A 17,209-nucleotide genomic window follows, 5' to 3' on the forward strand; every position below is an offset into this window, starting at 1 on the left:
CTAGATTCTCTTCTCCTAGTTCTTGGGATGGTTGGTGCCTTCTTGTCATTTATGTCTTGCTGTTTAAATATCCTCTTCTCAGAGAAGCCTTTCCATGGTCCCCTGGACCAGTGGTCGCCAACCCGTGGTCCGCTGCCCTGGACAGTGTTCATACACAGAGTATAGGCCTGAATAGCACTGATCCAGCTTACTAGCATATCTTATCCAGCCACCTCTGGGCCCCCCTAGAGTCTTAAGGCTACATATATTTTTGTATCTACATGTCACATCAATTTTTTTTGTTTTGTTTTGTTAGTCCTCACCTGAGGATATTTTTCCATTGATTTTTAGCGAGGGTGAAAGAGAGTAAGTAGTGGATGTGAGAGACACATCGACTGGTTGCTTCCCACAGGCATGGCGACGGGAACCAGGGATTGAACCTGCAACCCAGGTATGTGGGAATGGAACCTGTGACCATTGAGCCACATGGGCTATGGCATACATGTCACATTAATTTAAAACAATGTTTTTTTGCATTAAAAAATGAAAAAATTTTTTTTGCCTTTGAGATTACTTGGCTGCAAGAAAATTCACATTTGTGATGGCTGTGATTTCTTGGCAATCATTGAGCCTATTTGGAAATTTTTGTCTCAGGAAAATCTAATTTTCAAATTATTTCCAAATGTAATTTGATTGTTTATGAATACTAAATTTAATGATGAATGAAGTTGCCATAATGTTACATTTTCTAGATATTTAATTAAACATCTATTCATTCCAACTTTGTAGTTTTCATTTTTCATTGTGGAACTGTTTTCCTTTATCCCCAGTCTCACCCTTTTCATAGCCCCCGGGAAAGCTCAACTGGGTGGTGCTAATAAAGAAAATGGCTCCATATAACTGGCTGAATAATACTCATTTGTAAACCAGATCATGTCATTACTCTGCTTAAAACCTTCAAAGGCTTATCATACTTAGAATGAAACCTAAGATCTTTACTGTGGCTTAGGAGGCCCTGCAGGGTGACCTCAGTTGACCTCCGCAGGCCTCATCTAACAGACTCCCTCTTGTCACCACTTTCAAGCCCTGCTGGCTTGTCTTTCAGCACAAGCTTATTCCTGCTGCAGGGCTTTGCACTTGCTGTTCCCTCTGTCTGGAATCTGCTTCCTTCAGATAATTGTATGGTTGTTTCATTCTCATCATTTATGGTTCAACTCAAATGTCCCTCTCAAGCCTTCCTGGACCACCCTAAAATTTTCACCCTAGACACATCACTTGCTTCATTCTAGTCCCTGCCCTAACTTACAAACTTGCTTTTTTCGTCCAATATAATGCTTTGAGATTTATATGTTGACACATGTATGTAGCTCTAATTCATTTATTTTTACTGCTAGAAATCTGTGCTTTCTGATGTAGCCACTAGCTACCTGCAGCTGAAACATTTATTTTCCCATTCACACTAACCAAATTTCATATGTTTAATAGGCACCTGTGGCTAGTGGCTACTGCATTGGACAGCATGGATAGAGAACACTTTCATGATCATAGAAAGTTTTGTTGGACAGTCACCCCTTGATATTTAGATGTTTCAGATTTCTATTACAAACAGTGTTACAGTGTTCATAGTTATGTATGTCTCCTTGTGTACACATGCAGGAGTTTCTCTAGGATACTTACCTAGGAGTTAAATTGCTGGCTTATGGGTTATGGGAGTATTCACCTTTACTAAATATTGACAATTTGCTCTTCAAGATGATCATCCCAGTTTTCACTCCCCCTCACCAGTGTTGTTATTGCTCAGTGTCCTCATCAACACTTGATTTTATCAGATTTTTACATTTTTGTCTTTTGATGGATGTGAAGTAGTGGTTTCAGTTTGCATTACCTTGATTATTGTGAGGTTGAGCTATTTTCATATGCTTATTGATTGATTACCTTCTGTTAATTGCCTGTTCATATCTTTGCCCATTTTCCTACTGGGTTGTCATCATCTTACTCAGTTCAGGAGTTCTTCTCACATCTGAGATTTTTATGAAAAGGCAAATTTCAGGTTACTTTTGATGTTCAGAATTTATTATTATTACTAGAGGCCCGATGCATGAAGAGATTTGTGCAATAGGCCTTCCTTTCCCTGGCTGCCGGCACCAGTTTTCCTCCGGCACCCGGGACCCAGGCCTTCGCTCTGGCCGCAGCAGAGAAGCCAAGCCTCTTCAGTGTTCAGTCATCTTCAGTCTTCGCTCCATGCCTGCATATGCAAATTAACCGCCATCTTTGTTGGGTTAATTTGCATACACATCCTGATTGGCTGGTGGGCATAGCAGAGTGACACCAATTTGCATGTTTCTCTTTCATTAGTGTAGATTTTAATGTCATCAGAATTATCAACATATATTTTGTGGGGGGTTTTGTGCCTTGCTTAAGAAATCTTACCTTGAGATTAATAAGGTATCCTACTGTGTTTTCTTCTGGAAGTTTTACTTTTCATATTTAGCTTTTAAAAAAAATCTGCCTGGACTTTGTTTTTATTTTTTTCACATGGATAACCAGTTGTCCCAGTTCCATTTATTGACTAATCCAGTGGTTCTCAAAATGTGACCTTCTGTGGATCCCCAAGAGTCTTTTAGGGGGTCCAGAATATAAACTCTTTTCATAATAATTTAAAGGAGTTATTTGCCTTTGTCATTTGTGCTGTGTTATGTGCATTATTGGTATAAAAGCAATGGTGGGTAAAAGCTGCTGGCACCTTAGCAGGAATCAATGCAATGTCACCAAACGCTAGCAGTACTTGTTATTGTATTCCTCACCCCCACACATTCAATGTTAAACAAAATACTTTCACTTAAGAATACCTTTGAAGAAGCAGTGGAAAGTAGTAATTGTGTTAAAGCTTTAGCTCTGCAGCAGGTCTTTTTAATATTCAGTATGGTGGCATAGGAAGTTTGCATAGAGCACTTCTAGTGCATAGAAGAATGATGGCAGTTTAGGTAATATACTTTTACAGTTGTCTGAGTGGAGATAAAACTGGCAACTTTTTTCATGGAGCATCATTTTTACTTGAAAGAATGACAGACTATGGTTACTCAGATTAGGATATTTGGCAGATATTTTCTCAGAAATGAATGAAGTGAGCTGGTCACTGCAAGGACAACTTATGGTTGCCCATGATAAAATTCAAGCTTTCAACCAAAACTTAGATAATTGGGAAAATTTTATTCACTACCATGAATCTGGCAACTTTTCAGTATTTAAAAGCTTTTTGATGAAACCAATGATGATATTTGCAAATAATGACTTTAAAAATATTGTGTAGTGAAATGTAATAACTCAGTAGATCAGTATTTTCTCAAAGACCAATGTATGATGTTACAAAAGCATGATAGGGGAAAGATCAATTAAAATTGCATGACAAATATGTTTCAATGTAATGCACTAAATTGATACAGTTTCCTGTTCCACATTGTAACTAACTTTAATACACCGCCACTTGAGTTTTGGTGTAGTAACAGGGTAGAATACCCTCAATTAGCTGAAAAGGCTATAATACTTCTCCCATTTACAACTATTTATCAATGTAAGGCTGGATTTTCTTCATATTCTTCAACCAAAACAGCATATTGTAACAGATTGATTGCAGTAGCCTATGTGAGAACCCAGCTGTCTTCCATTAAGCTAGTAGGAGCTTTACAAAAATGTAAAATAATGCCATTCTTTTCACTGCTTTGTTTATAAGTAAATAAATAAATAAATTTTAATTATAGGTTATGTTAACATTTAATAAACTTATTAACTAATTTAAGTTAGTTAAGTATTTAATTTTTAAATCAGTTTTAATTTCCAGATCAGTCAATATAAATAGAAATAAACCCTATGCCTATAAACAATAACTCTAGTTTTCTCATTAATTTTTTAAAAAGACTTAATTTTTTAAGAGCAGCTTTAGGTTCACAGCAAAGTTAAGAGTAAGTTACAGCCGTAGCCGGTTTGGCTCAGTGGATAGAGTGTCGGCCTGCGGACTGAAGGGTCCCAGGTTCGATTCCGGTCAAGGGCATGTACCTGGGTTGCGGGCATATCCCCAGTGGGGGATGTGCAGGAGGCAGCTGATCGATGTTTCTCTCTCATCGATGTTTCTAGCTCTCTATCTCTCTCCCTTCCTCTCTGTAAAAAATCAATAAAATATATTTTTAAAAAAAAGAAAAAAAGAGTAAGTTACAGAGATTTCCCCTATACCCACAGCCCACCTCCTACCCCCCCATGCATAGCCTCTTCCTTTAACTTCCCCAGCAGGGTGGTATATTTGTTACAATTGATAAATTGTGTGGACACATCATATTCAGAGCATGAGGTCCATAGTTTACATTAGGGTTCACTCTTGTGTTGTACATTCTGTGGGTTTGGACAAATGTATGGCATGTATATAGTCTCATACAGAGTTTCTTTCACAGACCTGAAATCTTTGGGGCTTTGCCTAGTCATCCCCTCCACCCCATCCTTGTTAATTTTTAAGAGGATAACGGAATCCCTATACTACAAAATTTGAGCTCCTCTAGACTAATCTATTCTTTTCTTAGTGACTTATAACCTCTATCTAGAGCAAGTTTCCATCTAGTCACAGGTCTCTTCATTGGCCTATTTTTCTCTTCCTGTGCCAACACATCTTAAATATTATCATACCATAACCAATCTTGGCAGGGCTAGTTCCCCACCTTGTTCTTTTCGTCTTCCATTTATATTGGTTATTCTTGGTCTTTGTTCTTCCACAGAAAGTAGGACACACAAATACTTTTTCCTATTACAAAAGTAATATATGTTTAAAGCAAAAACAACAGAGTTGCAAGAAAGTAAAAATGACCCATTACAGCACTGCCATGCCAGTGTGGCTCAGTGGTTGAGCGTTGACCTATGCAGGAGGTCGACATATGCAGCTGATCCCTGTTGATGTTTCTCATTGATTTTTTTTTTAAGTACTCACCACTTTTTTTTTTTTTTAATTCTCCATTGATTTTTAGAGAGAGTGGAAGAGAAAGGGAAAGACAGAGAGAAACATTGATGTGAGAGAAACACATCAGTTGGTTGCCTCCTGCACGAGCCCAACTGGGGCCTGGGCAGGGGAGGAGCCTACAACCAAGCTCTTGACCAGAATTAAACCTGGGATTGTTCAGTCCACAAGCCGATGCTCTATCCATTGAGCCAAACCAACTAGGGCTCACCACTTTCTTTCTTTTTTTTTTTTTTAATGATTTTTAGAGAGAGGAAAGGAGAGGGTTAGAGAGATAGAAACATTGATGAGAGAGGAGCATCATCGATCGGCTGGCTGCCTCCTGCACGCCCCCCTCTTGGTGATTGAGTCTGCAACCTGGACATATGCCCTGACCCCAAATCAAACTGGTGACCTCTTGATTCCTGGGTCAGTACTCAACTGCTGAGCCAGACCAGTTGGGCTCACATTGATGTTTCTATCTCTCTCTCTCCCTCTCCTTTCCTCTGTCTCTAAAAGTCACGCCTGGCTGGTCACAGTTCCATCTCTGGTCAGGGCATATGCCCAGGTTGCCGGCTTCATCTCCAGTGTGTGGGGTGTGCAGGAGGCAGCTGATCAATGATTCTCTCTCATCATTGATGTTTCTGTCTCTCTCTCCCTCTCCCTCTCCTTCTCCTTTACTCTCTGAAATCAATAAAAATACATTATAAAAATCAATACAAATATATTTTAAAAATTTATCCACTACTGGTAAACTGTTAATCTCTCATTGTATAACTTTATATTCTGCATATATTGTGCACACACAATTTTATATATATATACACACTTTTTGCATATATGTTTTTTTAAACTGGGGCAGTCTTTTATATCCTTTTTACACTTAGTATTATGAGTATATTTCCATGTCATTTAATGTTCTTTTACATCTTTTGTTTTGTTAATCCTCACCCGAGGGTATCTTTCCATTGATTTCTAGAGAGAATAGAAAGGAGGGGAGAGACATGAGAGAGACACATTGGCTGCCTCCTGAACATGCACCTTTCCAGGGCCGGGGATCGAGCCTGCAACTGAGGTTACATGCCCTTGACCAGAATTGGACCCGAGACCCTTCAGTCTGCAGGCCAACAGTCTTACCACTGAGCCAAACTGGGTAGGGCTACATCCTCATTTTTAATTGTTACATGGTATTCTGTTTGTATTATTTATTTATTTATTCTGTTTGTATTGATGTACATCATTTATGTAACTATTTTTATACTGAAATTTTAGATTATTCCTTATGTTTCACTCTTAAAAGCCTGACTCCAGTGAATCTTATTGCTGCTGAGTCTTCATGCCATGTGTGATTCCTTAGGATTGATTCCCAGGAGAGGACTGGTTGGCTTAAGCAGCGGTTCTCAACCTGTGGGTTGCGACCCCTTTGGCGGTCGAATGACCCTTTCACAGGGGTTGCCTAAGACCATCCTGCATATCAGATATTTATATTATGATTCATAACAGTAGCAACATTACAGTTATGAAGTAGCAACGAAAATAATTTTATGGTTGGGTCACAACATGAGGAACTGCATTTAAATGGCCAGAAGGTTGAGAACCACTGGCTTAAAGTGAGGACTTCAGTTGTGAGAAGCTGGGATTGTTTGGTCAGAGGCAGAGGCTGGTGGAAGACAGTAGGACAGGACAGATAGAAAAGACTAGCAGTTATTAGGGTTTTGGTCAAGGAGAGTCCAGGTTAAGTGAAAAGTGATTGATATAAATAGAAGGGAAAAGCCAGCAGGTGCCTGTCATCACTGCTAGTTTCCATGACTGCCATGTTTGAAAGGGTAAGAGAGGACCCGACTAAGCTTGAAATGTTGTGGGGATAGAGGTCCATTCTCAGCCCAGCTCCCCAAGGCTTTCCCAAGAGTTTGTGGGAGAGAGGAGGTTTCTCAAGGCCGGAGGCTCCAGTGCTCTCAGTCCTTTGGGGATCTGAAAAGACTCTTCTGTTGCTCTGAATTAAGGCCTTCCCTTTGGCTTGATTCCCGGGGGTCCACCCTGGACAGTCCTACTACTAGCTACATAGAGACCATCAGGTGTAGTCAGTGGGCATTTCCTCTGACTCTGGGAGCCAGATTGTCAGCCTCCTTTATTGTGTGCCAAGTGGGGTTGGTGGGCAGTGATGAGAAGTGGGCAACTGCAGCTGCATGCAGATAGCCCTAGAGGCAGCCCTGGGATCTGAAGACCAAGATGGAGGCCTGGTGCAGCACTTTTTTATTAGCTGAGTGAATGTGGGTATATTCTCTAACTATTGTGGGGATATTCTCTAACTTTTCTGGGCTTCAGTTTCTGCAGCTATAAATGGGGCTAAGTAACACCTGCCTCACTGGGTCATTGAAAACATTAAATTGGATAGCATATGTAAAGTATCTAGAGCAGTCGTTCTCAACCTTGGCTGCACATTAGAATCACCTGGGAGTCTTTTTAAAATCCTGATTTCTGGGCCTCATCCTCCAGAAATTCTGTTTGTTTGTTATAGAGTGGGGCCACAACATTAGTAACAAAGAAACAGAATTTCCTGAGGATGAGGCCCAGAAATCAGGATTTTAAAAAGATTCCCAAGTGATTCTAATGTGCAGCCAAGGTTGAGAACCACTGATCTAGAGGGTGTAGGCACTGTAAACTTGCTTAGTAATCTTATTTAAGTAAGTCATGTAATCACTTTAACCTCAGTTTTCTCATCTGATCAATAAGGATAATAATATATACCTTGTAATAAGTAAGGTGAAATGTAGAAAAGAGCTTTGGAATGATAAATCTCAATATAAAAGTTATTCCTATGTATGTGCAAATCCATGCCACTAACAACTACCTGAGGGTCATCAGTTGTCCAGCCCAGCAGATTTCTACTGTTTATGTAGTGGGTAAGCATGTGTAGGGCTGGAGAAAGTAAAGGACACAATGGCAGAAGAACAGGCCGTGTTGTTATCTTAGGCCAGGATTTTATTTCAAAATCAGACCATGAGGTCAAAACCATATATAGTTTATTAATTACCCATAAAGCTCCTGAATTGGCTCACAGGGACTCTCTCAGTAGATCCAGTAGAATCAGTTCCTTTTCCAGCATAGGAACAGATTTTGCCTTTTCTTGGGTTGGACACCGCTAAAATATTGAAGTTAGGTTTCAGGGCCATGTTGAATTAAAAACTTAGTATCACATGGTGAGAGAGGTGTGGGAACTGAGAGATAGAAACTCCCATGCACAACTCCCATCATTCTTAGCTCTCATCTCAGGTTCACTCTGGTTCTTATGTTCAAGTCAGCTTTTTATTGTTTAACAAATATGTATTGATCACCTGTGTGCCAGATGCTATGCTAGAAACTGGAACAGCATTAAAAAAACACCATTCCATATTACCTTCTAATTGGGGAGGCAGAGAGTAAACAAGCAATAAGGATAGTTTTGTGAGATGGGAGAACTATGAGAGATAAAGCAAGACCAGGTTTAGGAAATTCTGGAATGGCCAATAGCAGTTTAAATGGAAAAGCCTGCTGGGAAGCTCTGATTTGCAAAAGCTTTGCTAGAACAGCCAGTGCAAAGGCCCTGAGGCAGGCAGGAGTGCCTGCATGTTTGCAGATGAGAAGCCAAGTGTGGCTGGCGTGGAAGGAAGGAGGGGAGCCATGGGAATGAGCTCTGTAGGGCCTTGTCAGCAATTGTGCTGTTGGTCTTTCGTCTGGGTGAGAGAAGAGGCCATTGAATAGTTTTGAACCAAGGAAGGACAAAATATGCTTACCAAGATCTCTGTGGTTTCTGTGTTGAGAAAAGCCTGAAGGGGGACAAGAGAGCTAGTAAGGAGCCTGCTGCAGTAGTCCTAGTGAAAGACAGGGTTGGCTTGAACCAAAGTGGTGAGAACTAGTTAATGCTGGATATTTTAATGTTAGAGCTGCTGATGCATTTACTGTCAGAATAGATGTGGAGTATGAAACAAAGAGATGAATTCAAGAGAAGCTGCAAGAGTTTAAGCTTGAGTCTTGGGATGGACTTGCCATTGAAGTGGGAAAGCATTTGGGAGGAGCTGGGGAGTGGTGGTCAGGAACTTAATCTGGTTTAGGACAGATGAAGTTTGAGATCCTAACAGACACCCAGGGGTAGATGTGGATCGGGATGTTGGATGAATGTAAATCTGGAGCTCGAGGTAGTTTAGACCAGAGCTCTATGTTCAGGACTCCTCAGCATATAGATAGCATTTAAAACCACGAGATGGGACAAGCTCTCCCAAGGTAGGTAGGGAAAAGGTCTAAGGCTGAGCTCCTGGCCTTGCCAACATTAAGAGGTCAAGAGATGAGAAGGCACCAGCCACCAGGACTGGGAAGGAGTGGCTGGGGAGATGGGAGGAGAAACGGGGAAGTGTGGTGTTGAGGGCAGAGGAGCATGGAGATACTTTCACTGTTTGAGTGGTCCTTTCTCTATGCACTGGCAGTTCTTTTTGAGAATACACATGCTGCAAATCCATTGTGTTGTCATTTTAGAAAAAGCGCCATTTCAGTAGTGTGTGGGAGGGGGAGGTCTAGGAATCAGACAGGCACAGTGTAAAATTCCGTTTTGCTCTAATAAAGCCTGTGGACATATTAGTATGTCCGGGCCAGGAAGGGCTTCTCTAGACACATGGCACAGTTGCCTGGCCCAGAGAGACTAGGGTGTGCACGCAGATATTGTAAGGCTCAGTTTCCCTGTCTTTAAAGTGGAGTTTTAATAACCTTTACCCACCCTCGAGTGTTCAACGAAAAACTGTACCCGAATTGCTGCTCAGCCAGGCCCAAGAACCTACCAAGTTTTGAGTAGGTTCTGGTTCTGTGACTCCAGGCCTCTGCCATGGGTTCTGAATGTCACAGTGCAGGCTCTTCAGTGTCAGAGCCTCAGGTGGGTGCTCAGTGCAGATTCACTCACCAGTTTTCACCTCAATGAGTCACACCACTCATCATTCCAAGAAATTCTTATTTTCTTTATTGTTTTTTTGACTCAACAATTTTTTAAAACTTTTTTTCTGAAACGTTCTTGTTATGAGCCTTTTGTTTTGTTCTCGTTAAATGCACTCGACCCAAAATTGGTTTGGCATATCGAAAAGGAGACCAAGGAGGGACTGGGGGCATGGAGGAGGGGAGGCCCGAATGGACAGAGAAATTGAGAGAAGAGGAACATAGAGACAGCAAAAAAAATGCAAAGAGGTGGAAACACAGTAAGGAAGGCAAGGGAAACAAAAAAAAACACCCACAAAACAAAACCACCCCAGATAAAAATTAACAAGATTGAGAAGCAAATGAATTCAAGGAAGGAAATAGGAGAGGAAACCAAGACCCTTTCTTCTCTATACTGTCCCAGCTGGGGTGGGGGAGTCAAGGCACCAGGTCTGGTTGGGGTGCGGGGATGGACACCTGGGCTCTGGGTGGTGTTTTGCACTGTGCTGCAGTGGTGTTCAGCCCCACCAGGGGGCCCTGCCACACAGCTTTGAGGCCTAGGAATTCACCTTGGTGAACCTGGCTGGAATGGGAACCAAGGGACCCACTTACCCTCTCTCCCCTTGATTGTCCGTGTCTGGAGATAAAAGGAGGGCTGGGCAGGGAGAGGATGGAGGACTCCTTGCATGCCTCCAGTTCCCCTGGAAACTCTCCCACCCTGCTAACTTTTCCAGTCCTCTTGGTGTCAGGCCAACTCCTCCATTTACCTGTGTCTCCTGCCAGCTCTTTGCAGACCTCTAATTGCCCCTCTTGAAACCAAGGCAGGTCACAGAGCTGGTTCCCATCCTCCTCACAGAGCCATCTGGACGAGATCATCCCCACTCTTACTTCTCTGGGTCCAGACTCACCCATGGTCTTCTGGTGAACAGGGTTAAGCCTCCCTGCCAGGAGAAGCTAGAGATGGAACCCAACACTGCCTTCTCCCCACACATGTACTCCCACACAGGACAAACCACCATCTTTGGTCTGACCCCTTCTCCCCTGACGGGGACAAGCCAGCCTCAGCTCCCCATAAGGGAGGGGCTTTCTAGCAGCAAAAAGGGCCCCTCCAGCCACCTACCTGTCCCTTTTCTCTAGTTTCTCCCTAGAGCCCTTCCCCTTTAACCCAAAAAGTTCATGGTAGCAGCAGACTGAGACCCAAAGATGTTTGAAAACTCATGGCACTTGTGAGAAAAGAGGAAGGGGCAAAAAAGACAAGGAGGGGGTCAGAGCAGAGGTGGAGAGCCACCCCTGAGGAAATGGCAATTATGGGGCTGTGTTAGTGTGGCAATGGGACTATGCTACCCCCAGAGTGTGTGTGTGTGTGTGTGTGTGTGTGTGTTCTGGAGGGCCAGGGTGACAGGCTAGAGAGGGGACCAGAAGAGGTACTCAGGAGACATTCCAAGCCTGACACTTCTTTAGGGCCTACAGGTTTAGGGTTGAGCCCCCAGAACATGGGTGTCCTGACTGGAGGCCCTGGTATCTTGCTTTGCCTCCTCTGTTGGAGGGTGTAGGGTAGGGAAGGTGATATTTCACCTTTGCACCCTATACCACCCCCACTCCCACCCAAACAAGACCACCTCATCATTCCTGGTCCTCCCTCCTCAGTCACATCAAACCCTGCTGTCCTCATTTTCCTCCCCCATCAACCTCTCTAGGCAGGAAATCAGCCGCTCATCCCCAGCCCAGAGTTCCAGAAGCAATGTACAAGAGGCAGGAACTCAAAGGGACAGCACAGCCATCTTGGCAGAAGCATCTTTGGGTGTGAGGGGTGCCTCCCCTGGGCCAGTGGGGAGGGAAGGGGTAGACAGGTCCCCGGTCCTGGGGCAGGCAGTGAGGTACACGCCCCAGGAGGGCTGACTGATGCCAGGGTCAGGCGGAGCAGGGAGGGAGGCAACAGAAATAGGTGCCTGGAAGGAAACAGGTTCTTTGTTTCGCTGTTGCCTCTAGATTTTTTTCTGTCTCTGGATTGTAAAAAGCTGCTCTGGTGGCCGCCCACCTGGCTGGGGATGCACACGTACACGGAGAAGTCCAGGCTGCAAGGCCCAGCGGTATAGCTCTGCTCCGGAGAAAGCCCGGGCCGGCTGGGCCGCAGGCTCCTGGTGGCTTCAAGTGATGAGATTTTCTTTCTTTTTTTTTTGTCTTTTCCATTTCTTTGAAATATTTACAGCAGTGGGAGAGGAGGAAAGAGGAAGGGAAAGAGGGCCCCTAGGGAAAGATCCAAACCCAGGACCCACTCCCCAGGGAGATCCAGACCCAAAATCTGCTCCCCAGATAGCCAAGCCCACAGGATTGGAACTGCCCAAATATGGCCACCCCTGTGGGCTGGGGGCCCTCAGGGAGTTGTGCTTCATCAGGAGTCACCCCAAGGGAGGGGGTCAGTGGGTGCACTTGAGGAGGGCAAAGGGGACAGGTTTGCTGGGGAGGCAGGGACTAAGAGCAGAGGGAAGGAGCTTCAGAGAAAATTCAACCTTTACACCACCAGCCACAAATGCCCATTCCTCTTGCCCTGGGGCTTATCTCCTGGGCCAGAGGCCCCCCAGTCTCCAGGGAGCAGGGAACTGTAGTGCAGGAGGAACCTGTCCATCTGTCCTTCTGCCCCCATTGCTCCCTCCTGGTGCAGCCCAGCATTTCTGACTACAGAAAGAGGTGCAGATTGATAAGTTCCATCTAGCAAGGCCTTTGGTCCAGGGACACCAAAGCCCTCATTTCTCTCCAGCAGATAGGAAGAGCAGCGGGGAGAGGGAAGTCAAGAGTGAGATGTACCCTTCCAATTTCTCCTTCCTTATTCCCCTTGGGACCTCTGGGTTCCTCCTCATGGCACTTCCCCCAAAGTAAGCTGGTGCGTGTGGCTGGTGGGAAACCCTATCTGTGAACCCTGCACCTCAGGTCCCCACAGCAGGGCCCCCAAGAGGCCTCGAGGGCCCTCAGACCAGGGATGCCTGGAGAGTGGCCCACCAGCCTCTGCCTCCTTCAGTCTCCCTATCCCCTCAGAGCCCTACTCAGGGTTCCCTCCCTGGCCTGGGCTACCAGCCCCCGGTCCATGAGGTCCCTCAGAGGCTGGTGACCAGCTGCATCTGCCCATCCCCATCAGGCCCTGGCCCCTCAAGGCCTGGGGCTGCCAAATAGCCTTCGTGGCTGGGCCGCCGCACCTGGTAGTAGCCCTGCAGGGGGTTTCGGGCCACCAAGGCTGGTGGGCGCGAGGTGTAGTAGATTTCAGGGGGGACAGGGGGCGCGGGCGGGGGTGGGGGCAGGGCCTCACTGGGCCCCTCTGGGCTGCTGTCCGGGTAGGAGGGCGAGTCCCGAAGGTTGGCCCCACTGGCATAGAGGGAGTCCCGGCCCGGAGGGGAGGAGAGGGGCCGGCTGGTGGCCCCGTCCTCTGCTGTGCAGCTCTCTGACTCGTCCAGATCACTCTGGTACAGCACCGACTGGGCCCGGGGCAGCAGCAGTGGCTCCTCCAGGGCCTTGTAGAGAAGTTCAATCTCCGCCCGGTCAGCACCCCCGGGCCCACCAGCCTCTTCCTCACTGCCACCCCCTGGCACAGGTGGCACCGGGGGCTCAGGTGGTGGAGGGCCTTTGGCCCCGCTGCTGCCACCCCGCAGGTTGTTGTGCACCAGCTCTGAGATGATCATCTTCTCAAAGGCGGCAGCATCTGCCAGGTTCCGGCCTCGGGGTGGCTCAGGTGCCCCATCGCCTGGAGGGAAATCCCCACTTCGCAAGGAGTAACTGTTGTTGAAGTTGCCGTTGAGGGGCAGTGTGTCCATGCCGCAGGCTTCCCGGCCTCCCAAGGGGTGCTCTGCAGGCAGAAGGGGGCTGCTCAGGGGGAGGGGCAGGCACTGGGAAGGATCCAGGCCATGTGAGGTGGGGCTGCCTGGTTTTACCCCTGCCCCTGGGGACTGGGGTCTTCCATTCCCTCTCTTCCTCATTGGCAGTGGGGCCACCCATCATGCAGGTTGGCGGAAGAGGGGGTGGAGGCCAGTTTTCCCAGGTTTCCCTCCCAGCCAGGGACTCAGAATCTTAGCGGTGTGAGAAGACTGGGATGAGGAAGTCTCACACCGCTAAGATTCTGAGCCCCCGGCTAGGAGGGAAACCTGTGCTTGACCCTCATCTTCATTCCCCACCTGAAGCCCAAATACACCACCAACCAGCTGCCAAACCAGAGACTGCATGCATATGCTTGTGGGTGTGTGTTGGGGCGAGACGGGGACGCACTCTATGAGTTCTCCTCCCTAAATAAGTGAGGCCATCCAAGGAGGTCACTGTCTCGTTCCCCTCCCAGCCTCGGAAATGTTACCAGGAAAGTCTCACTTACTGGGTTCCCGGTAGCTCCCTGCAGGTGCCAGGCCAGGAGGGAAAAGAAAGAAGGTGAATGGGCTTGGAATGCTGAGTCCAGGCTCAGTTCAGGAGGCACGAGGGCACCCCAAGTGAAAACCCCTCAGGATGCAGACCCCACACTCCCTGACCTGGGCTGTTGCCCTCTCCCAGAACTAGAGTATTCTTACCTGGGGAGTTGAAGACAGGGGGTGAGGAGGGATTGAAGCCCACTGACTCGGCGATGAGGGTGTTGTAGGGGCTGGTGCCGCCACGAGGCTGAAGCACGGGGTTGGTCAGCAGGTGGTTCCCCATGGTACCTGCCCAGGAGGTCAGAAGTAACAGGGCGGCTTGGAGACACAGGCCAGGAATCTCAAGGGACTGGAGCCAGGGGCGAGGGATGCTGTCTCACCTCTGTTCAGGGTAGGGGTACTGTTGATGTCACCCGCCATGAAGGAAGATTCTGTCTGTTTCCTCACGGTGTCATTCCACATTCTCCGGATTCGGCTCTGGGGACACAGCCCAGACATAAGGGGACCCTCAAGCTGCCCACCCTCCAGAAACTTTCTGAGACCACTCGCCTGATGACCACCACCAAGGACCTGGGCAAAGCACTGCCCCGCCTCTGGGCTCCTGGGTCTAACACTCAGCCCAGGGAGCCTGCCTCGTGCCCGCCCTCGCGCAGATACCTGGGTCCCTGTGTAGTAGCGGGTGTTGCTCCGCATGGCTGAGGTCTTAAGCGAGCCATGAGCGCCCCCGGGCGGGGAGCGGATGCAGCAGTAGGAGTGTCGCAGGCACTTGCTGTACTCCTTGTGCACCTGGGGCGAGGAGAACAGGCAGCTGGTCGCAGGCGCCCCCACTCAGGAGGCCAGAGACCAGCTACAAGCAGGCACCAGAAACCTGTTCTGTCCCCCAGCAGCCAGCCCGGTAGACTCTCTTTCCTTGCTCAGGCCCATCTTCCGTTCTTCACCTCCACCAGTTTCTTATCCATTCAATGACTCAACAGCTCTTTAATGCATATCCTCTATGTGTCAGGCACGGTTTAGGCTCCGGGGATAATCAGAACAAATGAGACATAAAGCCCTACCTTTCAGAGCTGCTATTTTAGTAGACAGAGACATAACATAGATGCAAACATCAGTACGTAATGTAGGATGTCTGTGGTGTTAGGTGCTGCGAAGGACCTATGGCTGGGGAGGGGGTTAGGCAGTGCTGGGGGGTGTGGGGTGGTGGTGGTGGTTTGCAGATTTCAAATCGATCAGGAGAGGCCTCACTGAGAAGCAGACATTTCGGCAAAGACTTGAGAGAAACAGACAGCAGGCCCTGTGATATCTGGGGAGGAGCAGGGAACAAGCCATGAGGACGGTCCATGTCTAGGTGTCTGAGAGAGGGCAGAGGGCACTGCTGGAAGAAAGGGAACAGAGGGGGCTCTGGTTGGACCTTGCGTGCCTGGAGGTTCCTATAAGGATGTCACTGTCCCTGTGTGTCCAATGGGGGCTGCCAGTTTTAAGAGGAGGAAGGATACAGTCAAACTTGCAGGACTCTGATTGGTATCTCCATCCCCAACCTTAGCCTTACCCACCTCACTGTCTCCCGAGACTAACACTGACAGGGCCCCCCACTGCCTTCAGGACCAAGTACACAAATGCCTTGGCTCAGTTTCCATGGCTTGAGTCCTGTATGCCCTCTCCACATTCCTCTGCTTCTGTTATCACCTTCATTTACTTTCTTAAGATTTAGATCAGGGGCCCTCAAACTACGGCCCGTGGGCCACCTGCAAATACAAATATTGTATTTGTTCCCATTTTGTTTTTTTACTTCAAAATAAGATATGTGCAGTGTGCATAGGAATTTGTTCATAGTTTTTTTTTAAACTATAGTCCGGCCCTCCAACGGTCTGAGGGACAGTGAACTGGCCCCCTGTTTAAAAAGTTTGAGGACCCCTGATTTAGATTTTAACATGTTTTATTTAAAAAGGAAACTTTCTATCACCACAAAACTCATAGTTCATCTCATAACTATTTAAGTAGGAAACATTTGTCTGGATGGGGCCCAGGATCATCTCCATTTTGCATGCCTGCTTGGTGCCCCACACCCTGGGAAGAGGCTGTCACCATGTCCCAGATCCACCCTGCTTTCTTGCTCTTCCAGTCCTCTATCCTGCTCTTTTCCAGATCCTTCTTCGCCCCTGGCTAAATCCTCCCGGACGCTGAGCCCATGCTCCCCTCGCAGCAGACACAGGTCCCTACAGAAGTCAGGCTACCTGGGCCTCCTCCCTGACCTCACCTTCTTCTGTAAGGCGCAGTGAAAGACGAAGATGAAGACCCCCTGGAAGGCGTTGAAGGTGGTAAAGAGATAGGCCATGACGACCGACTCCTTATTGATGAAGAGGAGGCCGAAAGCCCAGGTGAGGCCCAGCAGGAAGAGCAGCGCGATGGCCCCCAGGGCCCAGGATCTGGGGTGGGTGGGGAGAGAAGACAGGAACATCAAAGACCCGCTAGTGGTGATGCTTCCCCTGTTGGCCTCCTTGGGTCTGGACGCTCTCTGCAAAGACCCACCTAAGTGAGTAGGCCTGAGGATAATGGCCTGCCCAGCGACACTTCCACCTACCCTGGGCCTGAGGGGCAAGCAGAAGTCGGGGGTCGGGGTTTGTGAATGGTTAGTCATTCCCTGCATCTTTCATCCTTTTGGCCCTATTTCTAGACCCTTAAATTATCTTTTGCTGCCTGTTTCTCTTTAACTTGCCCTGAAATAGACTCACTTTTGAATTCAGTCTTGCCCTAAGCAGTTATTCAGTTATGTCCTCCAAACCACAGGTTGAATGTGCTAGTGCCAGGTTTTTTAATACACATTCGGTAGATATATAACGAGCACAATAAAACACCATCTTTGTCCTTAAATCACTTTGTGTGATAACAGAGTGACAGCACTACATTTTACAAAGTCCTGGGAGAGGCCGGGCCAGTGTGG

The 17,209-nt window shown here is 47.1% G+C and overlaps 1 protein-coding gene across 1 annotated transcript in view; it reads right to left on the reverse strand.

Moving 5' to 3' along the window:
* Window positions 1-11,836: 11,836 nt before the first annotated feature.
* ADGRL1 (adhesion G protein-coupled receptor L1) overlaps window positions 11,837-17,209 on the reverse strand; it is a 41,501-nt gene continuing 36,128 nt past the window's right edge. Inside the window, exons 18-23 of the mRNA XM_081091459.1 lie at window positions 16,526-16,694; window positions 14,929-15,057; window positions 14,652-14,748; window positions 14,431-14,559; window positions 14,241-14,258; window positions 11,837-13,724 (exon numbers count right to left, since the gene is read on the reverse strand). Coding sequence (XP_080947585.1) covers window positions 12,982-13,724; window positions 14,241-14,258; window positions 14,431-14,559; window positions 14,652-14,748; window positions 14,929-15,057; window positions 16,526-16,694 — 1,285 coding nt within the window. The 3' untranslated portion in view covers window positions 11,837-12,981. The remainder of the gene's footprint in view (window positions 13,725-14,240; window positions 14,259-14,430; window positions 14,560-14,651; window positions 14,749-14,928; window positions 15,058-16,525; window positions 16,695-17,209) is intronic.

Source organism: Myotis nattereri (assembly GCF_964212035.1).
Source record: "Myotis nattereri genome assembly, chromosome: 5".
Classification (NCBI taxonomy): Eukaryota; Metazoa; Chordata; class Mammalia; order Chiroptera; family Vespertilionidae; genus Myotis; species Myotis nattereri.